Here is a 27046-nt window from a genome sequence, read left to right on the forward strand (position 1 = left end):
AGGAAAGAGACTTGGGAGTTCTGATTGACAAGTCGATGAAGCCGTCTGTGCAATGTGTGGCGGTAGCGAAAAGGGCAAACAATGCTAGGAATGATAAAGAAGGGGATCACAAACAGATCGGAGAAGGTTATCATACCGCTGTACCGGGCCATGGTGCGCTTTCACCTGGAGTACTGCGTCCAGCACTGGTCGCCGTACATGAAGAAGGACACGGTACTACTCAAAAGGGTCCACAGAAGAGCGTTTAAGATGGTTAAGGGGCTGGAGGAGTTGCCGTACAGCAAAAGATTAGAGAAACTCGGCCTCTTCTCCCTCAAACAGAGAAGATTGAGAGGGAGGGACATGATTGAAACATTCAAGGTACTGAAGGGAATAGACTTGGTGGAAAAGGACAGGTTGTTCACTCTCTCCAAGGTAGGGAGAACGAAAGGGCACTCTCTAAAATTGAAAGGGGATAGATTCTGTATGAACGTAAGGAAGTTCTTCTTCACCCAGAGAGTGGTAGAAAATTGGAACGCTCTTCCGGAGTCTGTCATAGGGGAAAACACCCTCCAGGGATTCAATACAAAGTTCCTGATGAACCAGAATGTACGCAGGTAGGGCTAGTCTCAGGGCACTGGTCTTTGACCAGAGGGCCGCTGCGTGAGCGGACTACTGGACACGAAGGACCACTGGTCTGACCTAGCAGCGGCAATTCTTATGTTCTTAAGCTGGAGACTCTTTCCCAAGCTAGCATCAGTGGTGACACTGCCCATGCTGTGAGGACTTGCTGTCTTACTATTCCTAAGAGAAACAAATAATTATGTAATTTTTAGCAATATTAATAGCTTTATTTTTGTATATCGCAATACCACAAGCTCATTTGCACAGACTGGGCTTAACACTTGGTATTACTTTAAAGGCAAGGTTAAGCTTTCCTTTAAGGTGCAACACAAGAAGTGTACAGAGGCTCTTGCAATATGCCAGACATATTTTACACAGACATTTAACATGTGCAGTTTTAGTTCTAAGCACAAAATGGATACTCTACCTGAAGCAACTGCCTTGAGTTTTTTAAGCAGTTTTATGTGAGTTTCAGGTTTGATTGAATGCTTCACATACTGTGAACAACCAAAGTTCTCTAGAAGAGTAAAGTAATACAGCAACCTCTGGTGATCTCTGCCTTCGATGCTTGGATAGACATATTTGGCCATATGTTCATAAAAAGCTTCAGGGTTTGTTTTCAGTGTTTCAAAAATGTTAAGATTTTGTGCTCTTGCTTCAATTTCCAATGTAGACAAACTGTTTAAAAACATTTCAAGAGAAAATTTCATTCAGCTGTATGAGTTTAAGAACTAATATACAGCACATTAGCTATGGAATATATATTACTATTTCTTTTTAAATAAGAAAAGATATGCAGAAGTATAACATTCACACTATATGCACCACAAAAAATATAAAATAAGAGTTACACTGAAATACTGAGATAGCACATTTTCTCCAGGAAGGGAGAGTCTTAGAATAGTCACCTAGCTAAACAGATCCATTTCCCCAGAATCCCCCTGGACACTCAATTTTTGGATACTTTATGATCTATTGTGCAGTTTAAAACCAGTAAGCCATAGTTATCTCCTAAGTGGGACAGTAGTAAATGAAGTCTTCAAAGATGTAGAAAGACCTGACTTGTTATCTGTGAAAGAAATAACACCTAATAATGCTATTCTGCTGATAATGCAGTGAGGATAAAGCAGAGTATACAATGAAGATGAGATTGATGTTTGGGGACTTTTATATAGATATGAGCCCTCAAATATGAAGTCAACCCTTACGAATTTCCTATAAATAAGAAAGCTGTGCCATTTTTATTTAGCCTAATATATTAAATGAAGTTCTATCTAATTTAGTAACTTTTTAAAAGATAGTGTATGAATATATTTATTGGCCAAGACTGGCAATCATTCATTTTAATTCCTTAATATAGGAAAATTGAGCAAATAATGAAGTATTCCTGATGTGTGGGGATGGATTTTCTCACAGGGGATATAAAATGAGGCTGCTACCTACTGTGCAATTTCCTTTCTTTTGATCCTGTGATAATTCTTCTGTCATTCCTTATTAGAACAATTTATTTTTAATGAATACACTGAGGACTCTCAACTAACCAGTGAGAACCCCCTGGGTGAAAATTTCCCCACACAGAGCATCCACACTTAGTGCCCCGTTTCACACGTAGCTATATTAAGCTACTCTCAATGCAGACATTCGCAGAGGTATATTTTGGTTGGAAAGAAAGCTGTATGTCTATATTAAATATTCAAATTTACAGTTCCCCTGCCTAACCCTATCTACATATTGTATATAGAAATGGCAAAATACAATCACATTTGCATCTGTGTGTTACATTTTCCAAAAGGAATTACCCAGATAGAAGCTCTCTGAAAATTTGCTAAAGGTAGACAGGAATAAGAGAAAACTCAAATCCATAAGGACTCTGTACTGAAAAAGTGATAAGGAAAACACAAATGATTGGTATTAAAGCTGGAGAATAAAAAGATATACATATCAACTAGAATTCAGCGTAATCAAAAATGCTTTATTAGTTTCAATAATATAAAGTCAAACTCACAGAGTTCTGATTTCCTTCTTTCTAAGTCACTGATTTATATCATTTTGACCTTTGAACACAGGGCATACCATACATGTAGATAGCACAGAAGTAAAAAGTATGAAGAGTAAATATTTAAAAATACTGCGATTTCAGACCTCAATACAAATGCTTATTAACATACTGAGATGGTTTACTGTAGACTGCATCTTCATTTTATATACCACCTTAACCCTTTTGTCATCAATTGTTAAATTACCTTAATGCGGTATCATGGAGTAACTAGCTAGCTACAATCTTATGCCTGGAAATAGCAGCAAATTTTTATCCATGAAAGAAATCTGTTATAGAAACTGTCCGAATAATGAGGTTACTGTATATGTGAGACTGGCATGTGGCAAGACAAAAGCATGTGGACAATTGCACGAAGACAACTGAGCACAAGACAATTCATTGTCCTAAAATGACAAATTTATAGCAATAATAATTTCTGAATTTCTGAAAGCATCTGAAAGTCACAATCTTTTGTCCATTTGGAAAAAATAATATTTTTTTCATGCACAGAGAGAAATCTGGGAAAGTAGTGTACCCTAGGGGTCAATGACAATGTCATAGAAGGACATACAAAGCAAATCAGTAACCCTTAAGTTGCATCACAAAATGTGAAGTGAGATTCAGAACCGCCCCATAGGATCCCATACTTATTTCCATATTTTAAAATGCAAATTTTCATCCACAGAATCTTTAAAAACTACTCACTTCTAAATCTTCTGTAATCATCTTTGTATAACTTCAATATAAATACATGTTAATTGAGATTCATATGTTGCTTTTATGACTTTATAAGAATGAAAAGATGAAAAGTTGTCATTTTCACATTTTAAATAGGTAAACTGCAAAATTTGACTATCCTGGTCACAAAAGCAAAGTTTTATGGAAATAACGGACATTTTCTATATTTTTTAAGTATGAGCAATTAGAAAATTACATTTATTGCCCAGGAACAAAAATCATGGTACACAGTGTAATAAATTGAGCAGCCATATTTTGTAATGTTTGGATCTTTCTTAAAACTTAATCACTCGCTCCCATGTAAGCTGAGTTCCCTAATCAAAGGAAAGATTAGGTTCTTACCTTGCTAATTTTCTTTCTTGTAAACAGGACTGGTAGTCTTGACCATCGAGTTAAACCTCCATTAGTTGCGAGGATTGTAGAGAGCCCATTGTTTGTTTACATGCTCCACCTCCCATCACTCTGGGAAGAGCTCCATCCCCTTAGTTGGTACTAAAGCTTGTAGTGAGTCCTAGAGTGCAAACATAAAAGAGGGGTGCGGGAAAACTCCCAGAAACTACATAAGTCTATTCTGCTCTAAATGTAAACATTAAAGAAAAATGCTGGTCAACAACATCTAAACAAAACAAACAAGGTGGCAATAAAAGGAACCACCTACCTGTATGCCATCTGCACCAATAGTTCTGTAGCTCTTATGATTGAATTCTGGGCAGACGACAGAAACAAGACATCTAATCAGGCATGTCGGAAACAGAAAGCAGGCTAGTATATATCAGACAGAGTGGGCACTAAGACTAATATTCCTGTTTACAAGAAAGAAGATTAGCAAAATAAGAACTTAATCTTTCCTTCTTCTGCAACAGGACTGCTAATCTTGACCATCAGAGCAGTCCCCGGTTCCTAGGGTGGGACTGATGAGCATGATGCCAGTACTGAGGACCAAAAGCCTGTCTGCAACATCTACCCTGTAAAACTTAGTGAACGTGTGGAGATTAGACCAAGCAGCCATCCTGCAAATCTCTGCAGGTTAGACTGCTCTATACTCTGCCCGAGAGGATGTGACAATGCAAGTGGAGTGTAACCTTCATAGACACTGGAGACTTCTTTCCACTTCTGATATAGACAGAAGATATGGTCATCTTGATCCATCTGGATGTGGTCACTTTAGATGGCGGTCTCCCCCAATATGCTCCGTTCATAATCACGAAGAGGTAATCAGACAGCCGGAACTCATTGGTCACTTCCAAATAATGAATCAAAATTCATCTCACATCAAGAACTTTCAACACACTATCTGCTTTCTTCACTCTAGTGTGAAGACAGGCAGTTGCACCTCCTGGTTCACATAAAAACTGGACATGACCTTCGGTAGGAAGGAACAGTTTAAATTGAGATGCTAGCTTCTGAGATGCAAAGAAAGGGTTCCTTGCAGGACAGAGCCTGCAGCTCTGACACTCTTCTTGCTGACATCACAGCCACTAGGAAAACTGTTTTAACCATCAGATCTATCAGTGACACCTCCTACAAAGGCTCATACTGGGCCTTCAGAAGTGCCGCAGGACCAGATTAAGGTTTCAAAATGGAAAAAGCTGTTGCACTGGAGGACAGAGACATAAGGCTTCCTTCCTGATGGGATGCCAATGAGCACTTGCTGATCTGCGCTCAGAAACAAAGTCTGGCTATCTGTAGATTGAGAGAGTCAACCACCAGACCCTTCTTTGGACCTTCCTGCAGGAAATCAAGCACCACCAAAACTGGTGCGGTCACTGGGTCTGAGCACTGTCACTCGCACCAGTTTCTGAAACACTTCCAAGCTTTCATGTAGGCCGCTAACATGGACTGCTTCTTATACCTCAGTACCATGACAATAACTGCTAAATAGCCTTTATGCCATAAGACTTTGCACTTATAAACCATGCCATAAGACTAAAGCACTACGGATCCTCCAGGGCAATGGGACCCTGTGAGAGAAGATTCAGATGATAAGGAAGGCTGAGATCTTCATCCATCTGCAGATGTACTAAGTATGCATACCATGGCCGCCTCGGCCAATCTGGAGCTACCAGGATCACTTGACCTGGATTCGTTCTGAACCACCAAAGTGCTCTGCCTATCATTGGCCATGGAGGGGACACATACAGGAGCTCTTCCGCAGGCCAGGCTTGGACTAGAGTGTTCAGCCCTGAGTTTTTGGGTTCATATCTTTGGCTGAAGAAACGAGTCATGTTTTTGTTGGATGTTGAGGCCATGAGGTCAAACATTGGACACCCGAGAGAGAGAGAGATATCACTTCCCGGGATCCAAGGTCTACTAACTTAGAAAGTCCGCCTGCACATTCTCCACCCTAGCAACTTGAGCTATCGAGATTGGTTAGAGATGGGCTTCCACCCACCGAAAGAGCAGGCGAGCTTCGAAGCTCAGCTGAACCCTCGTGGTGTCCCCTTGCCTGTTTACATAGGCTACTGTGGTCACATTGTCTGAGAAGCCTCGGATTACCCTTCCATTTGAAGGCATTGCCCAGGGCTTGCAGAACTAATCATATCGCTCTCAGCTCCAAGTGGTTCATTGACCACTTCCTCTGAGATGGGGGACCACCGCCCTTGCAGTAGGTATCCCTGTGGGAGAGGCCTTAGGCACCTGAGCCAATCAGGGCCTTAGGTCCCTCCCAGTGTATCCCAAGATGCACTAAGAAGGGGAAGGCCAACCATTTTGGAGAGGTGGGCCTGATGCAGGAGGGACTGGGCATCCCTCCTGCTCTCTTCTTCCAAATAAGGTAAGGGGGTGTCAGGGGGTGTGGGTTGAGCCAAATGGTAGAGGCAAAAGGGAGTGCGTATCCCTCCTGCCAAAAATCTCTGCGGGGGGGGGGGGAAAGGGGGTGTCCAAGGGGGGTGCTGCAATCTTTGCGGGGGGGAGGGTGTCCGTGATCTTCGTAGACAGGAGGTCAGGAGCGTGTGGGGGACCAGATGGCATGATACTCGGGAGGGGGGGGTGTCAGGAGTGTAGAGGGGAGAGGAATCAGGAGTGTGGCCAAGGCAAGAGGAAATGGGCATCCCTCCTGCCTCTCTCTTTTTTTGTTCAGAGGTATCGTCTGGGAGGGGGGTACAACTTTTTTTGATGGGGACATATATTGTGTATGGGTAGCGCACACACACAAAACATCTGTGCCAAAGAAAAAAAAAGGCTTCCTGCCACTGAACAGCTGAGTGGCAGGAGGCTACTTTGGGGCTTCCCCTGTAGCTCAGTTGTTTGGGCTGCCCCACTGGCTCTACACATGTGTCAAAGTCGGTTTTCCAGCAACGGGTGAGATTATGGCAGACCTCCACAAAATTAATTTGCATACAAAATTGGAAAATTGATCACTGTTTTCAAATCGGACAATAAAAAAAAAAAAAATCAGCACACAGCAACCCACATGGTTTTAACAACCATTTTTAGTCCATCTGAGCCCTAGTATATTCCACACTAAATTAACACCAAATTCCATGATTATCAAATTCCTTGAAATCATCAATTTAATTTTTTCTCTATTAAGTTTCAGTTTGAAATTATTTGCCCATTTCTAAAATAAATAAATAAATAAATAAAATTGTAATGTAAACCATAAGTAATGTCTGAATATATTTCCTATATAGAATCATTAAAGGGGATGAAAACAGTAATATTGTCAGCATAGATGAAAATTTGGAATCCTCTGTTTGATAGTTTTAATCTTAATTGTGACACTACCATATTGAACAATATGGGCAACAGTTTGATCTCTTGTCCCCTTTCACAACTAAGTACTTGTGACAAGCATGAACATGTTTCTTTTTTCTCTTTAAGTATGTTTTGATGTACATATGTTGTCTTTTCTATACTTGTGTTGAGATATAATTAAAAATTTTCAATAAGAGAAAAAAGAGCAACTTTTTAAAACCTAGCAGTCCCTGGGAATGTGTGTAAATCCCAATGTTGATTTTGACAAACAAAACATGCAGTCCTTTTATGAATATAAGTGTGTATTTTTGAAATAACCTAGTACCACCTAAAACTTTAGATCACACTTTCTAGCCAATTACCTGTATTAGGAGTTTTGGATAAATAAATCTCTGCTTTCTAAAATCCTATCCTATCTTGAAACCAACTAAAAAAAAAAATAATAATAGTCATTCAAATCTATGATTAGCGTTTCAGTTTCTTTCCCAATATAGGAGGGATTATCCTTACATAACTTTTACTGGCTGGAATAAATCTAGCAGGTAAGTGGAAAGTGTAATTCAGACCTTCAGTTGTGTACTAGTTGGAGAAAGTATGGAAGGCATTTAACGTAGTACAGATATTATATATTTAGGGCAGATATCTAAGGAGGAGATTCAACAAAGGGCGCTAAGCATGTTAGCGCGTGCTAACCACTGAAGATGCCCACTATATTCCTATGGATGTCTTAAGCAGGCTTGGGCAGGCAAGCAGGAGGCAGGAAAGGAGAAGGAGAGAAAAGCAGAGAAGAGAACAGGAGAGGGGAAGAAGGAGCAAGAGAAGGCTGGAGAGAGCAAGGAGCATTTGAGAGAGGTAGCTCCACCCACCCCCCAACATCATCCACCGGAGCTCCTCCTTAAAGGGTAGTGTCCAACAGCGCTCAGCCGTTTGGCACGCAAAGAAGAAACACTAAGGAAGGACACCTACACAGGCAAGTACCACAAGGACAACAGGACAGACGAGCAGTAGATAAACTAACAGTAGTAGCAGAGGGCAATCACAGCAGACACAGAGGTCACACACAAACAACAGCTGTAGAAGGTTTAAAATCAAGAAAAGGACTTCGCAGTAACACCAAGGACACTACACAGATTCCTAAACAAGGAGAAGCCACTTCAGACGACTTACCGGCAAGCGGACAACAATGGATGCAGCAGACAGAAGCAGGATGTTGAGCTACCCAGTTTTCTGAAACGTTTGCCATATGTATGCCTCCCCTCTGGGAGGTGGTTTTATGTATGCACTTGATGCGATGAACTGGAGGGCCTGAAGAAGCAAGTCATATTCCTGGAGGGCAGAATACTGGAGCTAGAAGCACTTCGAGCAGTAGAAGAGGAGGACATAGAGGCAGAAAACTTCATGACAGAGGAAACCGTTCAGGAAGAAGTCAGGGAGTTAGAGAAGTTCATCGAACAGGCATACAGGGAGGCTGTGGAAAATCACCAACAACAGTGGAGCTCCCAAGATACACCTACAGTGAGCGAGGACCAAGATACACCTACAGTGAGTGAGGACCACCTGGAGGACAACCAAAGGAAGACGAGTCCGGTGCAAGCCAACGCCAGGATGAGGGAAGATGAAATTGCACAAAAGACACAGACCTACAGCTGTAGAGATGGTCATATACCAGGGACACGGACCTACGGCTAGAGAGGCAAAAGAAGATAGAGATGACAGAAATTGTCATGGAGGACTCCATCATCAGACAAGTCGACAGCCATAGAGCGGGAGGAAGACAGGATCGGCTGGTGACCTGCCTACCGGGAGAAGATATAGTGAGCCGCATCGATAGGATCATCGACAGCGTGGAAGAAGATGATACGGTGGTGGTGATCCACGTGGGGGACTAACAATGTGAGCAACAGGAACTACAGCAGGAAAGGACTGAAGGACCACTTCCGGATGCTAAGAGGGAAGCTGAAGACCAGAACACTGAGGGTAGCGTTTTTGGAGATCCTGCCGGTACCCAGGGCCGATGAGAAGAGGCAGATGGATCTGCATGCAGTCAATGCATGGATGAGGCGCTGGTGTGAGGAAGGATTCCACTTCATGCGCAACTAGACATTCTGGGGGAAGAGCAAGCTATTTAGGAAGGATGCACTTCACCTCAGCGGAGATGGAACGAGGCTACTTGCAAGCAACATCAAGAGAGAAATTGAGAAGTTTTTAAACTAGGAAGACGGGGAAATCCAACAGTCGACCAAGAGTCGATGGTTCGGGAACTGGTATACCCAGAGGATACCGTGCAGGAAAATAGCGGGGAAGACTCACCGGAACATAGACAAGACATAAATCCTGACGGATTGAAAGGGACACAAAAAGGAAGGAAATGCAAGAAAGTAACAGGCCGCAAACTCAAGTGTATGTACATGAACGCAAGGAGCCTAAGGAATAAGATGGGGGAATTGGAAGCTATGGCACATGTCTTCTCCCTGCTTTACCCTTCCCCTACTTCCACCAATACCCTCCCTCTTCCCAGGGCTGAAGGTACAAATGGATTCTGTGCCAGAGTGAGATCTTTAACCTCTGGCCTGCTCTCAAGTGCTGCCATTATCTCCCCACTCCCGCCAAGGTTTAAGTATAGATAATAAATAAATTGGCTCAGCCTTCCCCACACACAGGTAAAAATTGTGAGTCAGGTATAAAGTTAGAAAGCACTTGGTCATGTGGAGAGTCAGGCAGAGACTTCAGGGAGATTTCTAGAGGGGTTATGGAGGAAGTACTGAGCAGGGCTTTATGGAGGAAGAAAGAAAATCCTGCAGGCTTTGGGCAGGTATCTGGTCATGTGGGGAGTCAGGAAGAGAAAACAAGATTTATCCATAATGTTAGTTAAGTTTTGCATAACAAAAACATCACAGGATTTATATAAAGGTGTGGCTCACTGGTAGAGCTGCTGCCTCTGCATCCAGAGGTTGTGAGATCAAATCCCAGTGCTGCTCCTTGTGATCCTGGGCAAGTCACTAAATCCTCCAGTGCCCACTGCTTTGAATGCCAGCTTTGAAATGCGAAAGCCACAAAAAGGTGGCATGCAAGTCCCCATTCCCTTCCCCTCCCCTACCCCTAAATAACGATCTCTAATAATAATAAAAAATCTTTGTGAAATAGTTAGAGGTCCGTGTCTTTTTTGTACTTAGTTATAAGAATCTTGAAGCTTTGCTATCTGTCAATATAAATCAATATTTATTCTTCATTTACAATTATAGTAGGCTACTTTAAGAATTTTCAAAGAAATACAAGGCACATAAAGAAAATTCTCATCAATAAAGATCATTTGCAAAAAGTATTGTTTTAGAATTGATGCTTCTAAAACTGGTAACACAACTGAAGAATGGAACAAAAATTAATTTTAAGAGAATGCTTACCCACTGTCAGTGAACAAGAACTCCAAGTGTGTCATATAAACTTCCCAAAGTGAAACATTGTAATGCCGAGCGAGTGAGAGAGAAATATGATATACGTGTTCTTCTAGGGTCCTTGATTTAAAAAAAAAATATAAAAATAACTATGAGAAAAAAATATTCAAATGTTTGACAATACAGCAGCATTATATTATTATGTAGGTTATCATATCTTTAAATTTCCCATATTTTATTTATTCATTTATAACATTTATAATCCACTTTTTTTTTTTAACCAAAGCGGCTCACAATTCACATACACAGCTTATAATAAATACTGTCTTTCGAGACCAAGTACATAACAGGTAAAAAAAAACAGAGGTCAGGGATACAAACACTATTGCATGAGTGTCGTAATGATGGTAACAATCTTCGTTGAGAAGTGGAAAGCTTACAGAGAAACGCTTGTACAAAGAGGTAAGTTTTGAGCAATTTTCTGAATTGCAACAGATTATCGCAAAACCTCAGAGTGCCAGTCATAGTTTTCCATAGAAAAGCAGGATTTTTTAGTTTGCACATATCAAACAATATTCAATTTCCCTGAATCAAGCAACATACGATTTTCAGATGAGTGCCCTGGATGGTTTGTACCACAACAGGCATTTAGCCAGATAATCTGCTGAACAATTTTTAAGATTTTAAATTGAACACGAAAAAATACTAGTAACCAATGCTTAATTATTTTGAGAGCAATCTTAATACTGGACATCCAACTTGTCAAGATATATTTATATAAATTCATCAATTTTGATTGAGAAAAAATATGTACATACTTTCCATTCAAAAATTACCCTATAGAAAGTATACTCATACGCATTTATACCTAATATTTACTATGCACAAGTTTCTCCACTTATTTCAGGTCCACATATTATGAAATACGCATATGAAATGCCAATGCCTCCCCAACTCCATCCCCAAGAATGCCTCTGCTCAGACTGTGCAGAATACAGCAATCAAGATTACCGTATTTTCGCGGATATAACGCGCACCATTGTAAAACGCGCACAGGGGTATAGCGCGCAGAAATCACGATGATATGTACAAAAACTTTTCTATACCGCGCTCAGGCATATAACGCGCATGCTGCCCGACTCTCCTCTGGCCACCCCGACTCTCCTTTCGCCCTCCCCGACTCTCATCTGGTTGCCCCGACTCACCCTGACTTTCGGTGCACTGCCCCGACTCTCCTCTGGTTGCCCCGACTCACCCTGACTTTCGGTGCACTGCCCCGACTCTCCTCTGGTTGCCCCGACTCACCGTTCACCCGCCCTGACTTTCGGTGCACTGCCCCGCCTCTCCGTGCCTGTCCCCCTTGAAGTCCTGTCCCCCCTTGAAGGTCTGCCTGTCCCCCCTTGAAGGTCTGCCTGTCCCCCTTGAAGGTCTGCCTGTCCCCCTTGAAGATCTGCCTGTCCCCCCTTGAAGTCCTGTCCCCATCCTGAAAGCCTGATGCCCCCCCTCGACGTCCGATTCTTCTCCCCCCTCGGCAGGACCACTCGCACCCCCACCCCGAAGGACCGCCGACTCCCCGACAATATTGGGCCAGGAGGGAGCCCAAATCCTCCTGGCCACGGCGACCCCCTAACCCCACCCCGCACTACATTACGGGCAGGAGGGATCCCAGGCCCTCCTGCCCTCGACGCAAACCCCCTCCCCCCAACGACCGCCCCCCCAAGAACCTCCGCCCGTCCCCCAGCCGACCCGCGACCCCCCTGGCCGACCCCCACGACACCCCCACCCGCCTTCCCCGTACTTTGTGTAGTTGGGCCAGAAGGGAGCCCAAACCCTCCTGGCCACGGCGACCCCCTAACCCCACCCCGCACTACATTACGGGCAGGAGGGATCCCAGGCCCTCCTGCCCTCGACGCAAACCCCCCCCCCTCCAACGACCGCCCCCCCCCCAAGAACCCCCGACCGCCCCGCGACCCCCCTGGCCGACCCCCCCACCCCCCTTCCCCGTACCTTTGGAAGTTGGCCGGACAGACGGGAGCCAAACCCGCCTGTCCGGCAGGCAGCCAACGAAGGAATGAGGCCGGATTGGCCCATCCATCCTAAAGCTCCGCCTACTGGTGGGGCCTAAGGCGCGTGGGCCAATCAGAATAGGCCCTGGAGCCTTAGGTCCCACCTGGGGGCGCGGCCTGAGACACATGGTCGGGTTTGGCCCATGTGCCTCAGGCCGCGCCCCCAGGTGGGACCTAAGGCTCCAGGGCCTATTCTGATTGGCCCACGCGCCTTAGGCCCCACCAGTAGGCGGAGCTTTAGGATGGATGGGCCAATCCGGCCTCATTCCTTCGTTGGCTGCCTGCTGGACAGGCGGGTTTGGCTCCCGTCTGTCCGGCCAACTTCCAAAGGTACGGGGAAGGGGGGTGGGGGGGTCGGCCAGGGGGGTCGCGGGTCGGTCGGAGGTTCTTGGGGGGGGACGGTCGTTGGAGGGAGGGGGGTTTGCGTCGAGGGCAGGAGGGCCTGGGATCCCTCCTGCCCGTAATGTAGTGCGGGGTGGGGTTAGGGGGTCGCCGTGGCCAGGAGGGTTTGGGCTCCCTTCTGGCCCAACTACACAAAGTACGGGGAAGGCGGGTGGGGGTGTCGTGGGGGTCGGCCAGGGGGGTCGCGGGTCGGCTGAGGGACGGGCGGAGGTTCTTGGGGGAGGGCGGTCGTTGGGGGGAGGGGATTTGCGTCGAGGGCAGGAGGGCCTGGGATCCCTCCTGCCCGTAATGTAGTGCGGGGTGGGGTTAGGGGGTCGCCGTGGCCAGGAGGGTTTGGGCTCCCTCCTGGCCCGATATTGTTGGGGAGTCGGCGGTCCTTCGGGGTGAGGGTGCGAGTGGTCCTGCCGGGGGGGGGGATGTATCGGACGTCGGGGAGTCGGCCGGGCAAGAGGGCTTGGGCTCCCTCTTGCTCCGATCGTGGATGCGGGTGCGGGTGGGAGCGCGTGCGAGCGGTCGTTCGGGGTGGGGGTGCGAGCGGTCCTGCTGGGGGGGTGAATCGGGCGTCGGGCGGGGTGGGAACTATGTTAAAAAACTTTTGTATACCGCGCTCAGGCATATACCGCGCGAGGGGTATGCGCGGTACGTAAAATCACGTATAACGCGCGCGTTATATCCGCGAAAATACGGTATCTATGGTGCTAAGATTCCTTCACAGATTTTCTGCTTCTGATGTACCTAAAAAAATTGCTATGAGTTTTTGCCTCTTTTGCAAGTTTCTCTTTATATTCTTACTTAGCTGTGTTTATCAATGCTTTGCATCTAACTTGCCAGTGCTTGTGTTTCTTCTTATTTCTTCATTCGGATCCTTTTTCTAGCCCAAATACTCTACACCTTTGTCCTCTCCTTTATTACTATTGCAACACACTTCTAAATGGGCTCACTACAAAAAGCTTACATTGACTACAACAAGTACAAAGTGCCGCCATCTGACTCCTAAAGAATCTTCACATAAGAGACCCAATCACCCTAGCATTGTGCGCTGCCCACTGGCTGCTGATCAACAATCAATGTACATTCAAAGGCCTAGTAATGGCATATAAACTCTTCCACAACATGGTACCAGCCTAAATGGCCTCCAAATTTCCGCCCTACACTCCATATTAACTGCTTCACTCGCAAGAAGAAAATCGCCCTCAGGACATGCCCTCCACCTTGAGAATGCCTGGAAAAGATCTTACTCACACTACCTACTATGTCTCTGGAACAAACTATCTACCCACATAAGATCATTAGGTGGTCTACTGAACTTCAGGAAGGCAATAAGAACTCGCCTCTTCCCTTGATCATCTATGAGAGTTCCCCAACCCAAATTCATCAAACCTTCTGAGAAAGGGCCCCAACCTTCTACTGTCTCAACTTTCAAACAGTGATGTGCTTCATCCTACCATGCCATGTACTGTTGAATATTGTATTGCCCATCATATACTGTAATGTTCTACTGTACCAAGTCCCCTCTGGTGGTATAATGTATAGCCTCCAGTGGTATGCAAAGTCCCACCATACTATATCTGACCATGTTATGTTTTGTCATACAGTGTTTTGCCACACTTTATCATACTGTAACCATTTTTGTCATACTATACTTTGTATTTACCACAATATGTCTATCATGCTACAATTTCTCATGTTATGTCTGCCATACAATGTTTGCTATTCTATGCCTACCACGCTATGTTTTATCATGCTATGCTTGCCTTACTATTTTTGGCATGTCATGTTATACTAGGTTAGCCATGTTTGTAATACTCTGCTCACCATGCTATGTCATATTATGTATTACCATGCTTTGATAACTATGTTATCTCATTTTTATCAATGTTTTGCCATGATATTTTTTTTACCATTCTACGTTTGCCATTACTTTGTATAAATACGCTTTATGTAAACTTGTCATGGTCCTGAAAAATCACTTCACAGCCCTCGTATCCTCCACGACTACATGGAATCAGGACCCTTCCCAATCTCCGTGGTCAATACCACCCGACACTCCTCTAGACCACTGCACAAAAGAAAACGACTCCTAAAAGACCTACAATGTACCGAGCCCTTAACAACCCCAAAACATCACACTTTTTCTGGTGCATACCTGAACATTCGCTCGGTTAGGAACAAAGCTCAACTGATCAAACACTGGCTAGCAGAAACCCATCTAGACTTCCTACTCTTAACCGAAACATGGCTAATTTCTGATCAGGACGCTATCAAAGGTGACTTGCTCCCTCCAAATTACAAAATTATTCCTCTATCAAGGAACTCAAAGAGAGGAGGTGGTTTAGCTATAATCCTCCGTGACCACTTCCAGTTCCAAACTCTCGACTCTAAACCAACCAATGACCTGGAAATCCACACCTGCAAACTAACCAAAGAAGATTGTAAGGATAATCTGACTGTTACAGTATTCTACATACCCCCCCCCCCAACAAATGGAACTTAGCAAAAGAAGATCTCTACGAATTCCTCCTCACAAACTCAGTAGCCAGTGCTTATAATCTTCTTGCTGGCGATGTCAATCTATACCTCAAGCAGGAAGAGAATCCCAACGTTGCAGATCTACTTTCCTTTCTCACATCTCTAGGCTTTTCCAAACCTCCTCCGACTAAAACCCACAAGAAAGGTCACCACTTAGACGATCACATTTCTTTCCAATGCCCCAACTTCCCCCAGCATAAGTCTTTATGGTGAAGCCTGGGCCAACACCCCCTGGTCTGACTACTTTCTATGTCATTTTAAATTATACTGGCTCAAAAATCAAACCAAAAGGCATCCAAGGATCAACCACAAAGATAATATAACTTGGACAAGAGGTCAACTAAACCCATTAGAATTTTGGTACCACTATAACTTAATATCCATCCCCGACTAAGACACAAACTTCATCCTAGGATGGAATAATTTCAGCAATCAGGTCCTAAATGACATTGCACCACTTAAAGTATGTAAGAAATGACACCATCCATCAAACAGCTAGTATGATGCGGAGAAGTTCGCAAATTAGAAAGAACATGGTGCAAATCAGGAAAAGATAATGACAAATACACCTGGTGACTAAAGTCAAAGAGTACAAAAGAATGATTAAAGATAAGCGCTGCAAACACTATTCCCAAATAATCAACTCTCCTTCGCTGAACAGCCAAGAACTCTTTAGAATAGTTAATTCCTTATTTGATATCCATAAACATTCACACTCAGATCTTCCACCCTCTGCTACAAACCTAGCCAACTACTTCGCCACAAAAATTAGTAATCTGAAAACGTCTCTCACTCCTACAAACGCTGACCCATCAACTAATCCACCTGCTCTAGAAAAAGAAGGCTCAACTACAGACATGACCTGGAATCATTTCAAAAACCCAGACTGGAACCAATTCCTCAAGTTCTACTCTAAATACGCTAAAGCCTGCTTGATAACTGTCCACCATGAAAACAGCACCCTTCCCATTCAAAGTCAAACTTTTCTACTGGGTCTCTCTTTGCTTGTCCACTGGCAACTTTCCAATAGAACTCGGCCACATTCTTGTGACTCCAATCATCAAAAACCCCAAATAACCAATCTCTTCGGCCGCCAACTACAGACCCATTGCCAACATACCTCTCTTCCTTAAAGTAATGGAAGGCCTAGTTAATCTTGACCTCATGACATACATAGAGAAGTTTAACATTCTCCACGACTCCCAGTCAGGATTCCGCACCAACTACAGCACAGAAACTGCCTTAGCTTCGTTAACTCACCACCTCTTCCATCTGTTTTCTCTGGGAAAAAGCACACTGGTACTTCAGTTTGACTTAAGCAGTGCCTTCGACCTTGTAGACCATGACATTCTGATCAGTTGCCTCTATTCTATTGGCATTTCGGGACAGGTACTAACCTGGTTTACATGCTTCCTAAAAAACCGCACCTACCAGGTCCACAGCGACGGAACCATTTCCCATTCTTGGAGTAACCCCTGCGGAGTTCCACAGGGCTCCCCACTCCCTCCATCTCTGTTTAACATCTACATGGCATCACTTGGTCATATGTTATCCGCCTTAAAATTGAAATCATGCATATATGCAGATGACAGTACAATTATCATCCCCATAACATCTTTGACTCAACAGACTGAACAATTCATCTCATCCGTTCTCACTATGGTAGAACAATGGACTACACAAATCAAACTAAAACTAAACCCAGAATAAAACCAAACTTTTTCTCGCAAGTCCCAATCACAAACTAACGAATACCTCTCTGAAACTAAACGGGCTAACCTACCCAATCAATGCCACCACTAAAATCCATGGAGTCATTCTGGATCGATGCCTGACTCTTGAAGACCATACCAATGCTCAGGTTAAAAAATGCTTCTGCACCCTCTGGAAACTCCGCACCAAACACTACTTTGACTTCCTCCCCTTCCGATTGCTGATCCAGTCTCTAATCTTAAGTACCTTAGACTACTGCAATATCATATATCTAGGATCCTTCAAGAAAACCATCAAATGCCTGAGAATCATCCAGAATACTGCCGTCCCCCTCATTTATGGTCTCAAAAAGTCAGACCATGTACTACAGAAAACTTCACCCAGTTGCCAATGGAGGCAATAATCATCTTCAAGTTCGCCTGCCTTTGCTTCAAAACCTTAACGGGTTCATCCCTGATCTACCTGTCGCACCACTTTATGTTTCCAGGCACCACCTGCACACGTAGCGCCTACCTATTTGCCTTCCCCTCCCTGAAAGGCTGTGTCTACAAGAGATTCCTCGATAGAACACTGTCATTCCAAGCTGGCAAATGAAATAAATGTCTAACCACCCTCATTCCAAGTGCACCCTCCCACCAATCCTTCAGGAAATCTATTAAAACCTATCTCTTTGATAAATTTATCTGAACCCGCCCTACCTTGCTATATCTAACCTCACTCGGTTCACCAATATAATTTGAAATTTGTTACCAATGTACTTGACAATACTTTCTGTAACATCGCTGTATATGTACAGTCTCTTCCTTTGTAAACCACTCTGAACTGCTTGTGGTATTGCGGTATACAAAATAAAGTTATTATTATTATTATTAATCCATTCTGAACTCTTTTGGGAGGATGGGATATAAAATCAATATTCAGTGCTGCTGCCTATCTAAGCGGCAATGCTGATGCTGAATATGCATCCATAGTTTAAAATGCCAGCTATAATGTTTAAATACATGCCACAGTGTTTAAATACCTGCACTTACATATGCAGCAGTATTGTAAAACCAGTATTTACAGGCATATGTCTAACATATGTAAATTAATTTAAACCAGGGGTGTCCAACCTGCAGCCCAAGGGCTGCATGCGGCCCCGTGAAGTATTTTGTGCGGCCCTGGTCGAGGGCGATGCAGTGTTTTCCTCTGTTGACCCCGGGTGTTTACCATCTTGCCGGCTCCCTCCTCTGTCTTGCTGCAGCATTTGCACATTTGCACGGCCCCAGAAAATTTTTTTTTCGGCCAATGCAGCCCAGAAAAGCCAAAAGATTGGACACCCCTGATCTAAACCATTCTAAAATGACCATTAAACATGTCAATGAATTTTTATAAATGTGCCTTATTTCTTTCCCTCTTATTTATCTTATCTATTTTTCCTCCTTAGATTATCAGACTATTTTGTTTTCCTCTCAATTGTTTTATTTAACTTAAAACTTGTGCCTATAGTTTAGAAAAACAAAAGTCTATTACTAATTAAAAACATTCTAAGGTTTCCTGCATTTATTGATTTGCTTGGACAAATGCTACTAAAGAATTATAAGAAGTAGCTAAAGATGCTCCATTTTATTGCAAGTTTATAAAATGAATCTGTAACCAGCAGCTCATGACTAATAAATCCTTCTAAAGGTCAATGCTTCTGAAAACATATCTTCCTGAACTGAATGTTAAATAGTCTGGTATAAAGAAACAAACAAGAAAAAATGTTACTTACTCAGCCAGCCCTAATACAGTCTCTCTCTTATACTGGGCATCAGCTGAAAATCTCTGCACATCCACTCCTTTGCCAAGGTCTTGAAGAATCCTAGCTTGAGTAAAGTCCATCAGCCGTTCATTATAGTAATGCAACTGTTCAACCAAAGTCACCATTTCTTTAGGCCAGTTAGCGTTGGCATACTCAGAAACATACTTTGTAACCATCTTTATAAGGTCTTTGACATCAGCCTGCAAAAATCAGTTCAATTAACACTTTTGCATTATACCAAAATGTCAATACAAAGAAAACAAATATTAAAGAACAAAATTATCAGTTGTGTAAATTTCGTAGTGTTGATTTCTCCAAATTTAAAAAAATTGTTATACTGCCAAATCAAACTTCAAGGTGGTGTCCTTCCAAAAGGGTAAAAACATACAATTCTAAAAAAACAGAACCTTAAGTTTCAGTTGACATACGAAGGACTAACAGTACAAACGGACTAACTGGGACATGAGGTAAATGGTAGAACTACATTATTTAAAGTAAAACCACAAAGAAAGGGTAGAAAACATAGGAGTAGGGATCGATTGCCAGGTAAATAGTTAAAAAAAATAGGGGGATAATGTCCTTAACAGGACAGTTATATATCAAAAGCATCCCTAAAAAAGTTGGTTTTTAATTTAGACTTTAAGTAAGTTAAAGAGGTTTCATCTCGTAAATGATTTGGTGTAGAGTTCCATACGGATGGTGCAGTAACCGAAAAGGTGTTCAAACACATCGTATTGATATGTCTAAGAGATGGAATGGCAAGTAAGTTTTGAGATGTAGAGCGGAGGGACCTTTGAGGGGTGTATAGAATAAGAAGTCTGTTAATGAAATCAGAAAGATTAGCGATACGGGTTTTAAATGAACCAAACACACACAGCAGAGATCAGAAGTATTGTTGGTGTGCAATTTTATTCCACAAATCACAAAGTCTTGGGCGATGGCTCGACATGCACATGTTTTGGCCTCTATGGCCTGAGTTAGGTGTGCATAGTACATATACATGGAGGAAAGGTGGGACGGGGAGATATGATTCAGATGTTCAAATACTTGAAGGGTATTAACATAGAACAAAATCATTTCCAGAGAAATGAAAATGGTAAAAACCAGAGGACAAAATTTGAGGTAGAGGGATGATAGATTCAAGAGCAATGTTATGAATTTCTACTTTATGGAGAGGGTGGTGGATGCCTGGAATGTACTCCCAAGAGAGTTGGTGGGGAGGAAAACGGTGACGAAGTTCAAAGAAGCTTGGGATGAACACACAGGATCTAGAATCAGAAAATATTAGTAAATATTGAACTAAGGCCAGTACTGGGCAGACTTGCACGGTATGTGTCTGTATATGGCCTTTTGGATGAGGATGGGCTGGGGAGGGCTTCAATGGCTAGGAGGGTGTACATGGGCTGGAGTGAGATTTGACAGAGACTTCGGCAGTTGGTACCCAAGAACAGTACCGGGTACAGCTTTGGATTCTTGCCCAGAAATAGCTAAGAAGAGAAAATTTAAATTTAAAAAATTTAAATTGAATCAGGTTGGGCAGACTGGATGGACCATTCGGGACTTTATCTATGTTACTATATTACTCACATTTGTGCTTTAACCCATGATGAGCTGTATCACACAAGTATTTACATATTGACTAACCAAGGTTCCTGAGGCAGTCCGTAGAGGCTGAAACACATCTGTGTTGAGCCATCGCACAAGACTTTGTGATTTGTGGAATAACAAATAATACTTCTGATCTCTGCTGTGTTTGTTTGGTTCTTGACTTGATTATGGAGGTTTTTTCCCCTGGTTTTTCTTGACGGGTTTTAAATGATACATAAAGGGATTTATTGTAATGTAATGTAATGTAATTTATTTCTTATATACCGCTACATCCGTTAGGTTCTAAGCGGTTTACAGAAAATATACATTAAGATTAGAAATAAGAAAGGTACTTGAAAAATTCCCTTACTGTCCCGAAGGCTCACAATCTAACTAAAGTACCTGGAGGGTAATAGAGAAGTGAAAAGTAGAGTTAGAGGAAAAATAAAAATAAAATAAACATTTTAACAAGACAGCATTGATCTAAATACTTTGGAAGGTAGAAGAGAGGAGAGAAAGGAATAGAAGCAGAAGGGGGAGCCGTTGAACAGTAGAATTCTGGAGAAATTTAAATGATAGAAATAGAACAAAACAAAGACAAAAGGCAAAACAATAGATAAGATTAAAGATAAATCATAAGCTTGAAAGAAAAATAAAATAAAACTTTGTCTTCAATCCACGGTTTCAGCGTCAGTGATGAAGTGGAGCAAGTAAGTTTAGGAGGAGCGATTGACGTTTCCAGAAAGGGCTTCTTCAGGGAAGAGACTTGGCAGACAGTCCCAGGATGCCTATGTCTCCTCCCCTGCGATGTTCTCCCATCCATGCATTCCCTCCCAGACACGCTGCCCGTGCCCCAGCCACTCCAAGGAGGCTGCCCCAGATGAGGCCCACGGTGAATGCAGGATTCTCTCCTCTGCGGGAAAGCCGCTCGGAGCCGACAGTCGATCTTCTTAGCGGATTGCATGGGGGAAGAGTTCATACTCTTGGTAGGATCGGGTCTGTGTGCTCTCGGTGGTTGTGGCTGGTCTCGTTGCTGCTTAGGTGTAAAAGCAGTTGATCTCCACTGCTGCTGATATTTAAAAGCAGGCAGATTGATCTCTCCAATGGACTGCAGGGGGAGGAGTTCACACTCCTATTCATTCACTGTCTACAGATCTTGCTAAAGCAATCTATTAACGAATCTTTAGACAGCTAAAATGGATCTTAAACTAAAAAACCTTGTTACAGAGCAATAACTCTTGGGTTGGATATTAAAATTGAACTTATCCATATCATACTCCTAATCGCTTGCATGCCACTACTAGAATTAATCAGAACAAAACAAAATATTGAGGTCTAAATAAATGTTTTATATATTTAATTAAAATTTGATATACATAACAGCTCTGGGATCCAAGATGGCCGCCGCTATCTGTTGCTGAAAAGACGCTGGAGGGTGTCTTTTTTGCTTACTGAAATAATGCCGAAGAGAAGGGGTAGAAGCGTCGGTGGAGCCTCCCAGCGCTCGAGCCCCGCAGTTCTTACCGTCGATGACATTTTCCGACGTCTTCAAAGCGAGCCGAGTCGTTTGGGGAATCGCCCGATGGGAGCGCCGGCTGAGAGGAGTGCTTCGGCGGATACCCCCGGGCTGGATGTCACGCTAAGCCCCAACGTCAGGATGCCTCCCCTACAGCCGTTGCCGCTGGGAGCTAGCTCTCCGAGGGAGGAGAGCATGTCTGAAGAGGCAGAGTTTTCCTCTCGAGAGGCCAGCGAAGTGGAGGGCTTGCTACAGGGAACAGCACAAGGGGAATTTCTCCTTGTAAGAGAACCAGCGACCGGGACAACTATGTCTGAGGGTCAACAAGGCTCAAGGGAGGTAAAGCACTCGGATGAACCAATTAACATTGCACAGGTACTTTCCTTTGCCCCTATCCGACCCCCTGAGGTTACATTGGAATCCTTATGGGATTTGGTCTCTAGTCTGGGTAATTCTCTCAGTCCTCAGATAAAGAATTTGGATAAAGAATTACAAGTTCAGAAAGAAGAAATTAAAATTATGAAACAGGACATTGTAGTTATAAAAACTGAGATTCAAGAAGAAAAGAAGGACTTAAAAATGTTAAAGAGCAACCAAGATTTGATTGTGAAAGATAACCTTAATATGAGAAGAAAATTGGAAGTACTTGAAAACAATAGTCGGTTTAATAATTTGCGTTTGATTAATTTTCCGAAGGTTGCATCAATTTCTCCAGGAGAAATGATAAAACATTATTTTCTGGAAAATTTAAAAATTCCAGAGAGTTCATTTCCACCATTGTCAAGAGTGTACTATTTGCCCAATAGAAAAAATCAGGACTCTCAAAAAAAAAAGATGGTGATGGCAGACCACAGGAAAATCCTTTGGATGTTACTGCTTTATTGGAACAATCTGATAGAGAGATGGCTAGTCCAGCCACTCTCTTACTGACTGTAGCTTTGGCTCCAGACAGAGATTGGATTCTTAAACTTTTCTTCAAAAATAGATCCAGGGATTTCCTTGGCTTCCATATTCAAGTTTATCCTGATGTTTCGAGAGAAACTCAGAAAAGAAGGAGGGAATTTTTATTGTTAAAACCTGGTGTGACCCAGATGGGGGGATTATTTTTTCTTAGATATCCTTGTAAGTGTGTAATTAGATATAATTCCCTTAAATATATTTTCTTTGAACCGTCTCATCTGACTGCTTTCCTCTCTATGAAGCGCCTTGAAAAAGGAGAAACATCTGTGTCTTAATTAATTAAGCTCTCTTTCAGCATCAGATGACGTGTTTTGGTTAAATTACTTATTGTACTATATTTACTCCTAATTCCTTAATCTTGGATCCATTGTTGAGGACTAGTGTACGATTAAGTCGGATTCATTGCCTTTTATGTAATCTTGATGTAATTTTGATTTATTTTCAAGTTTGAGAATAATCAATGATATGTTTTCTTGATTGTACTTTTCTGTACAAGATTGTAATGCTTGTTAAAATTTTTAAAAATTCATAAATAAATAAATAAATTAAAAAAAAAAAAAATTTGATATACCACTCCAGCTTCCAACAATTCTAAGCGGTTTACAATTGCATAAAAGAAATCTAAAGGAAAAGAATTACAAAGAAGAAAAGGATCGTACTAAAATCAATCATACAAAACCATATTAAAATAATATTATGCTTATGTTTGAAAGGACAAACCTCACATGCTAGATAAAATGAACTAATAAATGTGATCAAGCTATTATTATTATTGGGTATGTCTTTACCAAAAGCTTGTAGAAAGAAATAAGATTTAAGTAGTGTGTTAAAAGCTTTAAAGTTCATTTCTAACTGTAAATAGTGTGGCAATTGGTTCCATAAACAGTGCTAGATAGAAAAACGCCTTAGCACTAGTTTTCTCCCCATTTCACTCTTTTTACAGATGGTATGACTAGTCTGTTGTCTTATAATCTAAGTGCATGAGAGGGAATATACGGAATGATCAGTGAATTCAAATAACTTAGCTCTTGGGAGTGTAGTATTTTATGTCTCAGCGATGGTACTTTAAATTTTATCCTATATGAAATGGGGAGCCAGTGATACTGTAAAACAGAAGCATGACATGATCAAATTTCTGTTTATGACCTAGTAATTTCAGTGTGGTATTTTGAAACATCTGGAGATGTCTATGATTGAACCCTGAGATCCCTGTATATATTACATTACTGTAGTGAAACTATGAGGTAAAGAAAGAATGGGTAAAACTATGCAGATCAGCATTTTCAAAATAATGTCTAATCGATCTTAAAGTTCTTAGTGTATGGATCATTTTTTATATTTATTGTAACAACACAATTGGAACAGGGATTACCAAAGTTATATCATTAGCATAACTGTAGTAATTAACATTCAGTCAGACAATCTAGAGCCAAGAGAACTTAACTAAACATTAAAAAGCAAAGGAGAGAGAAGACAGCCCTGTGGAATTCCACATCAACTACTCCATACACTAGAAAGAATATCATCAAAACGCACTTGATATGTGCGTGTTGTCAAAAATTCCTGAAACCAGTTAAAGACCTTACCAGAGATTCCCATCCCATCCAAAGTTCTCAACAATATATCATGGTCCATCAGATCAAATGCACAATTTAGGTCAAACTGCATTATTAAAGCACCACAACCCCTACTAAACAGATTGTGCAGTCAATCTAAGAGAGCAGCAAGTAATGCCTCCGTGCTATATTGAGGAAGAAGGCAATGTTTATCTATAGTAATCCAGGAAGAAGGCATGGGATCATGCAATTTATGTGTTTTAATTATTCTATTTATTGTCTTTGAAAGCTGAATTAGAAAACATGCATCAAAAGATTCTGATTTAGACATTGGTAATTGGGATGGCTCCAACAAAGTAGTATCCTGTATAATAGTGTTATTAAATTGGAAAGATCATCAACTCCTTTTGAACAGACTCACTTTCAAAGGGCTGACAGAGACTGCTATTGATTGGTTTACATCCTTTTTCCCAAACTGAAACTTCAGAGTACTTATCAGTCAATCACCTTCAGACTACTTAAAACAGGATTATGGCACCTATTCTCTCCCCTCTTCTTTTCAATATTTTCATATCTCCTCTCCTCACAACTACGCAATCAATAGGCTTCACCATGTATTCCTATGCCGATGACATCCAATTGATTTAACTAAATCAAAAGACATTCAAACTATCAATGATAAACTTGAGAAAGTTAGCCACTGGCTCACCAACAATATGCTATTTTTGAACACCTCCAAATCAAAAGGGATGATGTTATCGTGGAACAATAATGAACATCCGGTTTCTCCCATCTGTCTTAAATCCACTCGGAATCAATTTTCCTCCTTTATTAAGATTCTTGGTGTTATCATTGATGATATTAGTTCAGTGGTCAAAAAATAGTTTTACAGGTTGAGAATGATCAGATCAATCTCCAGTCTTCTAGAACCATCATCTCTCAACATCCTAATACACTCCCTGGTGATCTCACAACTCAACTACTGCAATTCATTGTATCAAGGAATATGCCAGAAAGAATTAAGAAGATTGCAAATAATCCAAAACACAGCCATCTAACTAAAATACAAAGCAAAAATTTTTTATCATATTACACCTCTTCTAATAAAATCATATTGGTTACCAAATACACACAGAATCATCTATAAAATCTTATTACTCACATTTAAAATGAAAACTCTATGTTCCCCAGGATTCATTGACAGGTTATTCGTTCCTTACTGCTCTTCCAGAACACTCAGATCTAGCAATCAATATCTCTTGAATATTCCCTCCCTACGTCACCTTTTCTATGTTACCACCAGAAAAAAAGATTTTCTCAGTTACAGCTCCAACTCTTTGGAATTCACTACCACTGTCCTTGTGGGAAGAGACCATTATCAACAAATTTAAAGCAAATTTTAAAACAAGTTATTCAAAGATGTCCATGATTTGTAACTCTCCAATCAAAGAGCAACAATGAAGGAAGAGCATATCCCGCCCACTGTATTGACCTTTTTATTTCACTATCCTATCGCAAATTGTATTTCTCTCCCCCTTTCCAATTGTGTCTATGTTTTTGTCATTGTTCATATTTTAGTCATGTCTTCCTAATGATTTTACGATTTTATATTCTTCTTTAGTACACCGCTTAGATAATTTTTTAAGCGGTATATCAAATTTTAATAAACTCGACAAACCTGATAATGATATTTTGTTTTTGAAAAAAATCTCCCAGTGAACTTGATGAAGGCATTATGGGCTCCTTTTACTAAGCTGCGATAGCGTTTTTAGCGTGCGCATAATTTTTGCATGCGTTAAACTCGCGCTACACGGCTAGAACTAACACCAGCTCAATGCTGGTGTTAGCATCTAGCACGCGCAGGACTTCTACGCGCGCTAAGCAAGCACTAAAACCACTATCACAGCTTAGTAAAAAGAGCCCTAAGTCTTGTAAATATGTTTCCCTCTTACTCACTAAAGAGTGGTAATAAAGAAAATAGTTGCTTAGATTTATTTTTATATTGTTTAAATAATTTTGTAAAATATTATTTTTTTGCACTTATCACATGTTTATCTATTTAAGTTGTTGAATTTGTACTTGGGTTTGGCATTTGCACCATTTACACTCTAAGTGGTGCATTTGGTTGTTGTTGGGCTTTTCTTTCCATTTAGGTCCTGCATGCCACTAAATCTCTGTTTTGATTAATAGTAGAAAGAGGAGCAAGCTGATCCATTTCTCTATTTAAAGTCTCTTGCTAGGTACAGGCATGATGTTCTAAAGTTAAAGAATGAAAGTTTATAGGAAACACATTATACAATGGTTGCAGATTGTTCGGATCTAAATGTTTTGTTTTCTGTATTTCTATGGGTTTATTAGGTAAAAGCTGAATCCTATCAGCTATAGATCCTATAAGGAAGAAAGAGATAAGTTTATGATCTGACCAAGAAATGCTGGTTCCTGAAAATTTTGTCAACAGTAGGTTCCC

General features: G+C 41.8%; 1 protein-coding gene across 1 annotated transcript in view; it reads right to left on the minus strand.

The window, feature by feature from the left end:
- Positions 1-27046, minus strand: part of NBAS (NBAS subunit of NRZ tethering complex) — an 852905-nt gene that overhangs the window by 258784 nt on the left and 567075 nt on the right. The window contains exons 39-41 of the mRNA XM_033937554.1: positions 18931-19160; positions 10477-10587; positions 1031-1281 (exon numbers count right to left, since the gene is read on the minus strand). Coding sequence (XP_033793445.1) covers positions 1031-1281; positions 10477-10587; positions 18931-19160 — 592 coding nt within the window. The remainder of the gene's footprint in view (positions 1-1030; positions 1282-10476; positions 10588-18930; positions 19161-27046) is intronic.

This window comes from Geotrypetes seraphini, chromosome 3 (genome assembly GCF_902459505.1).
Source record: "Geotrypetes seraphini chromosome 3, aGeoSer1.1, whole genome shotgun sequence".
Lineage (NCBI taxonomy): Eukaryota > Metazoa > Chordata > Amphibia > Gymnophiona > Dermophiidae > Geotrypetes > Geotrypetes seraphini.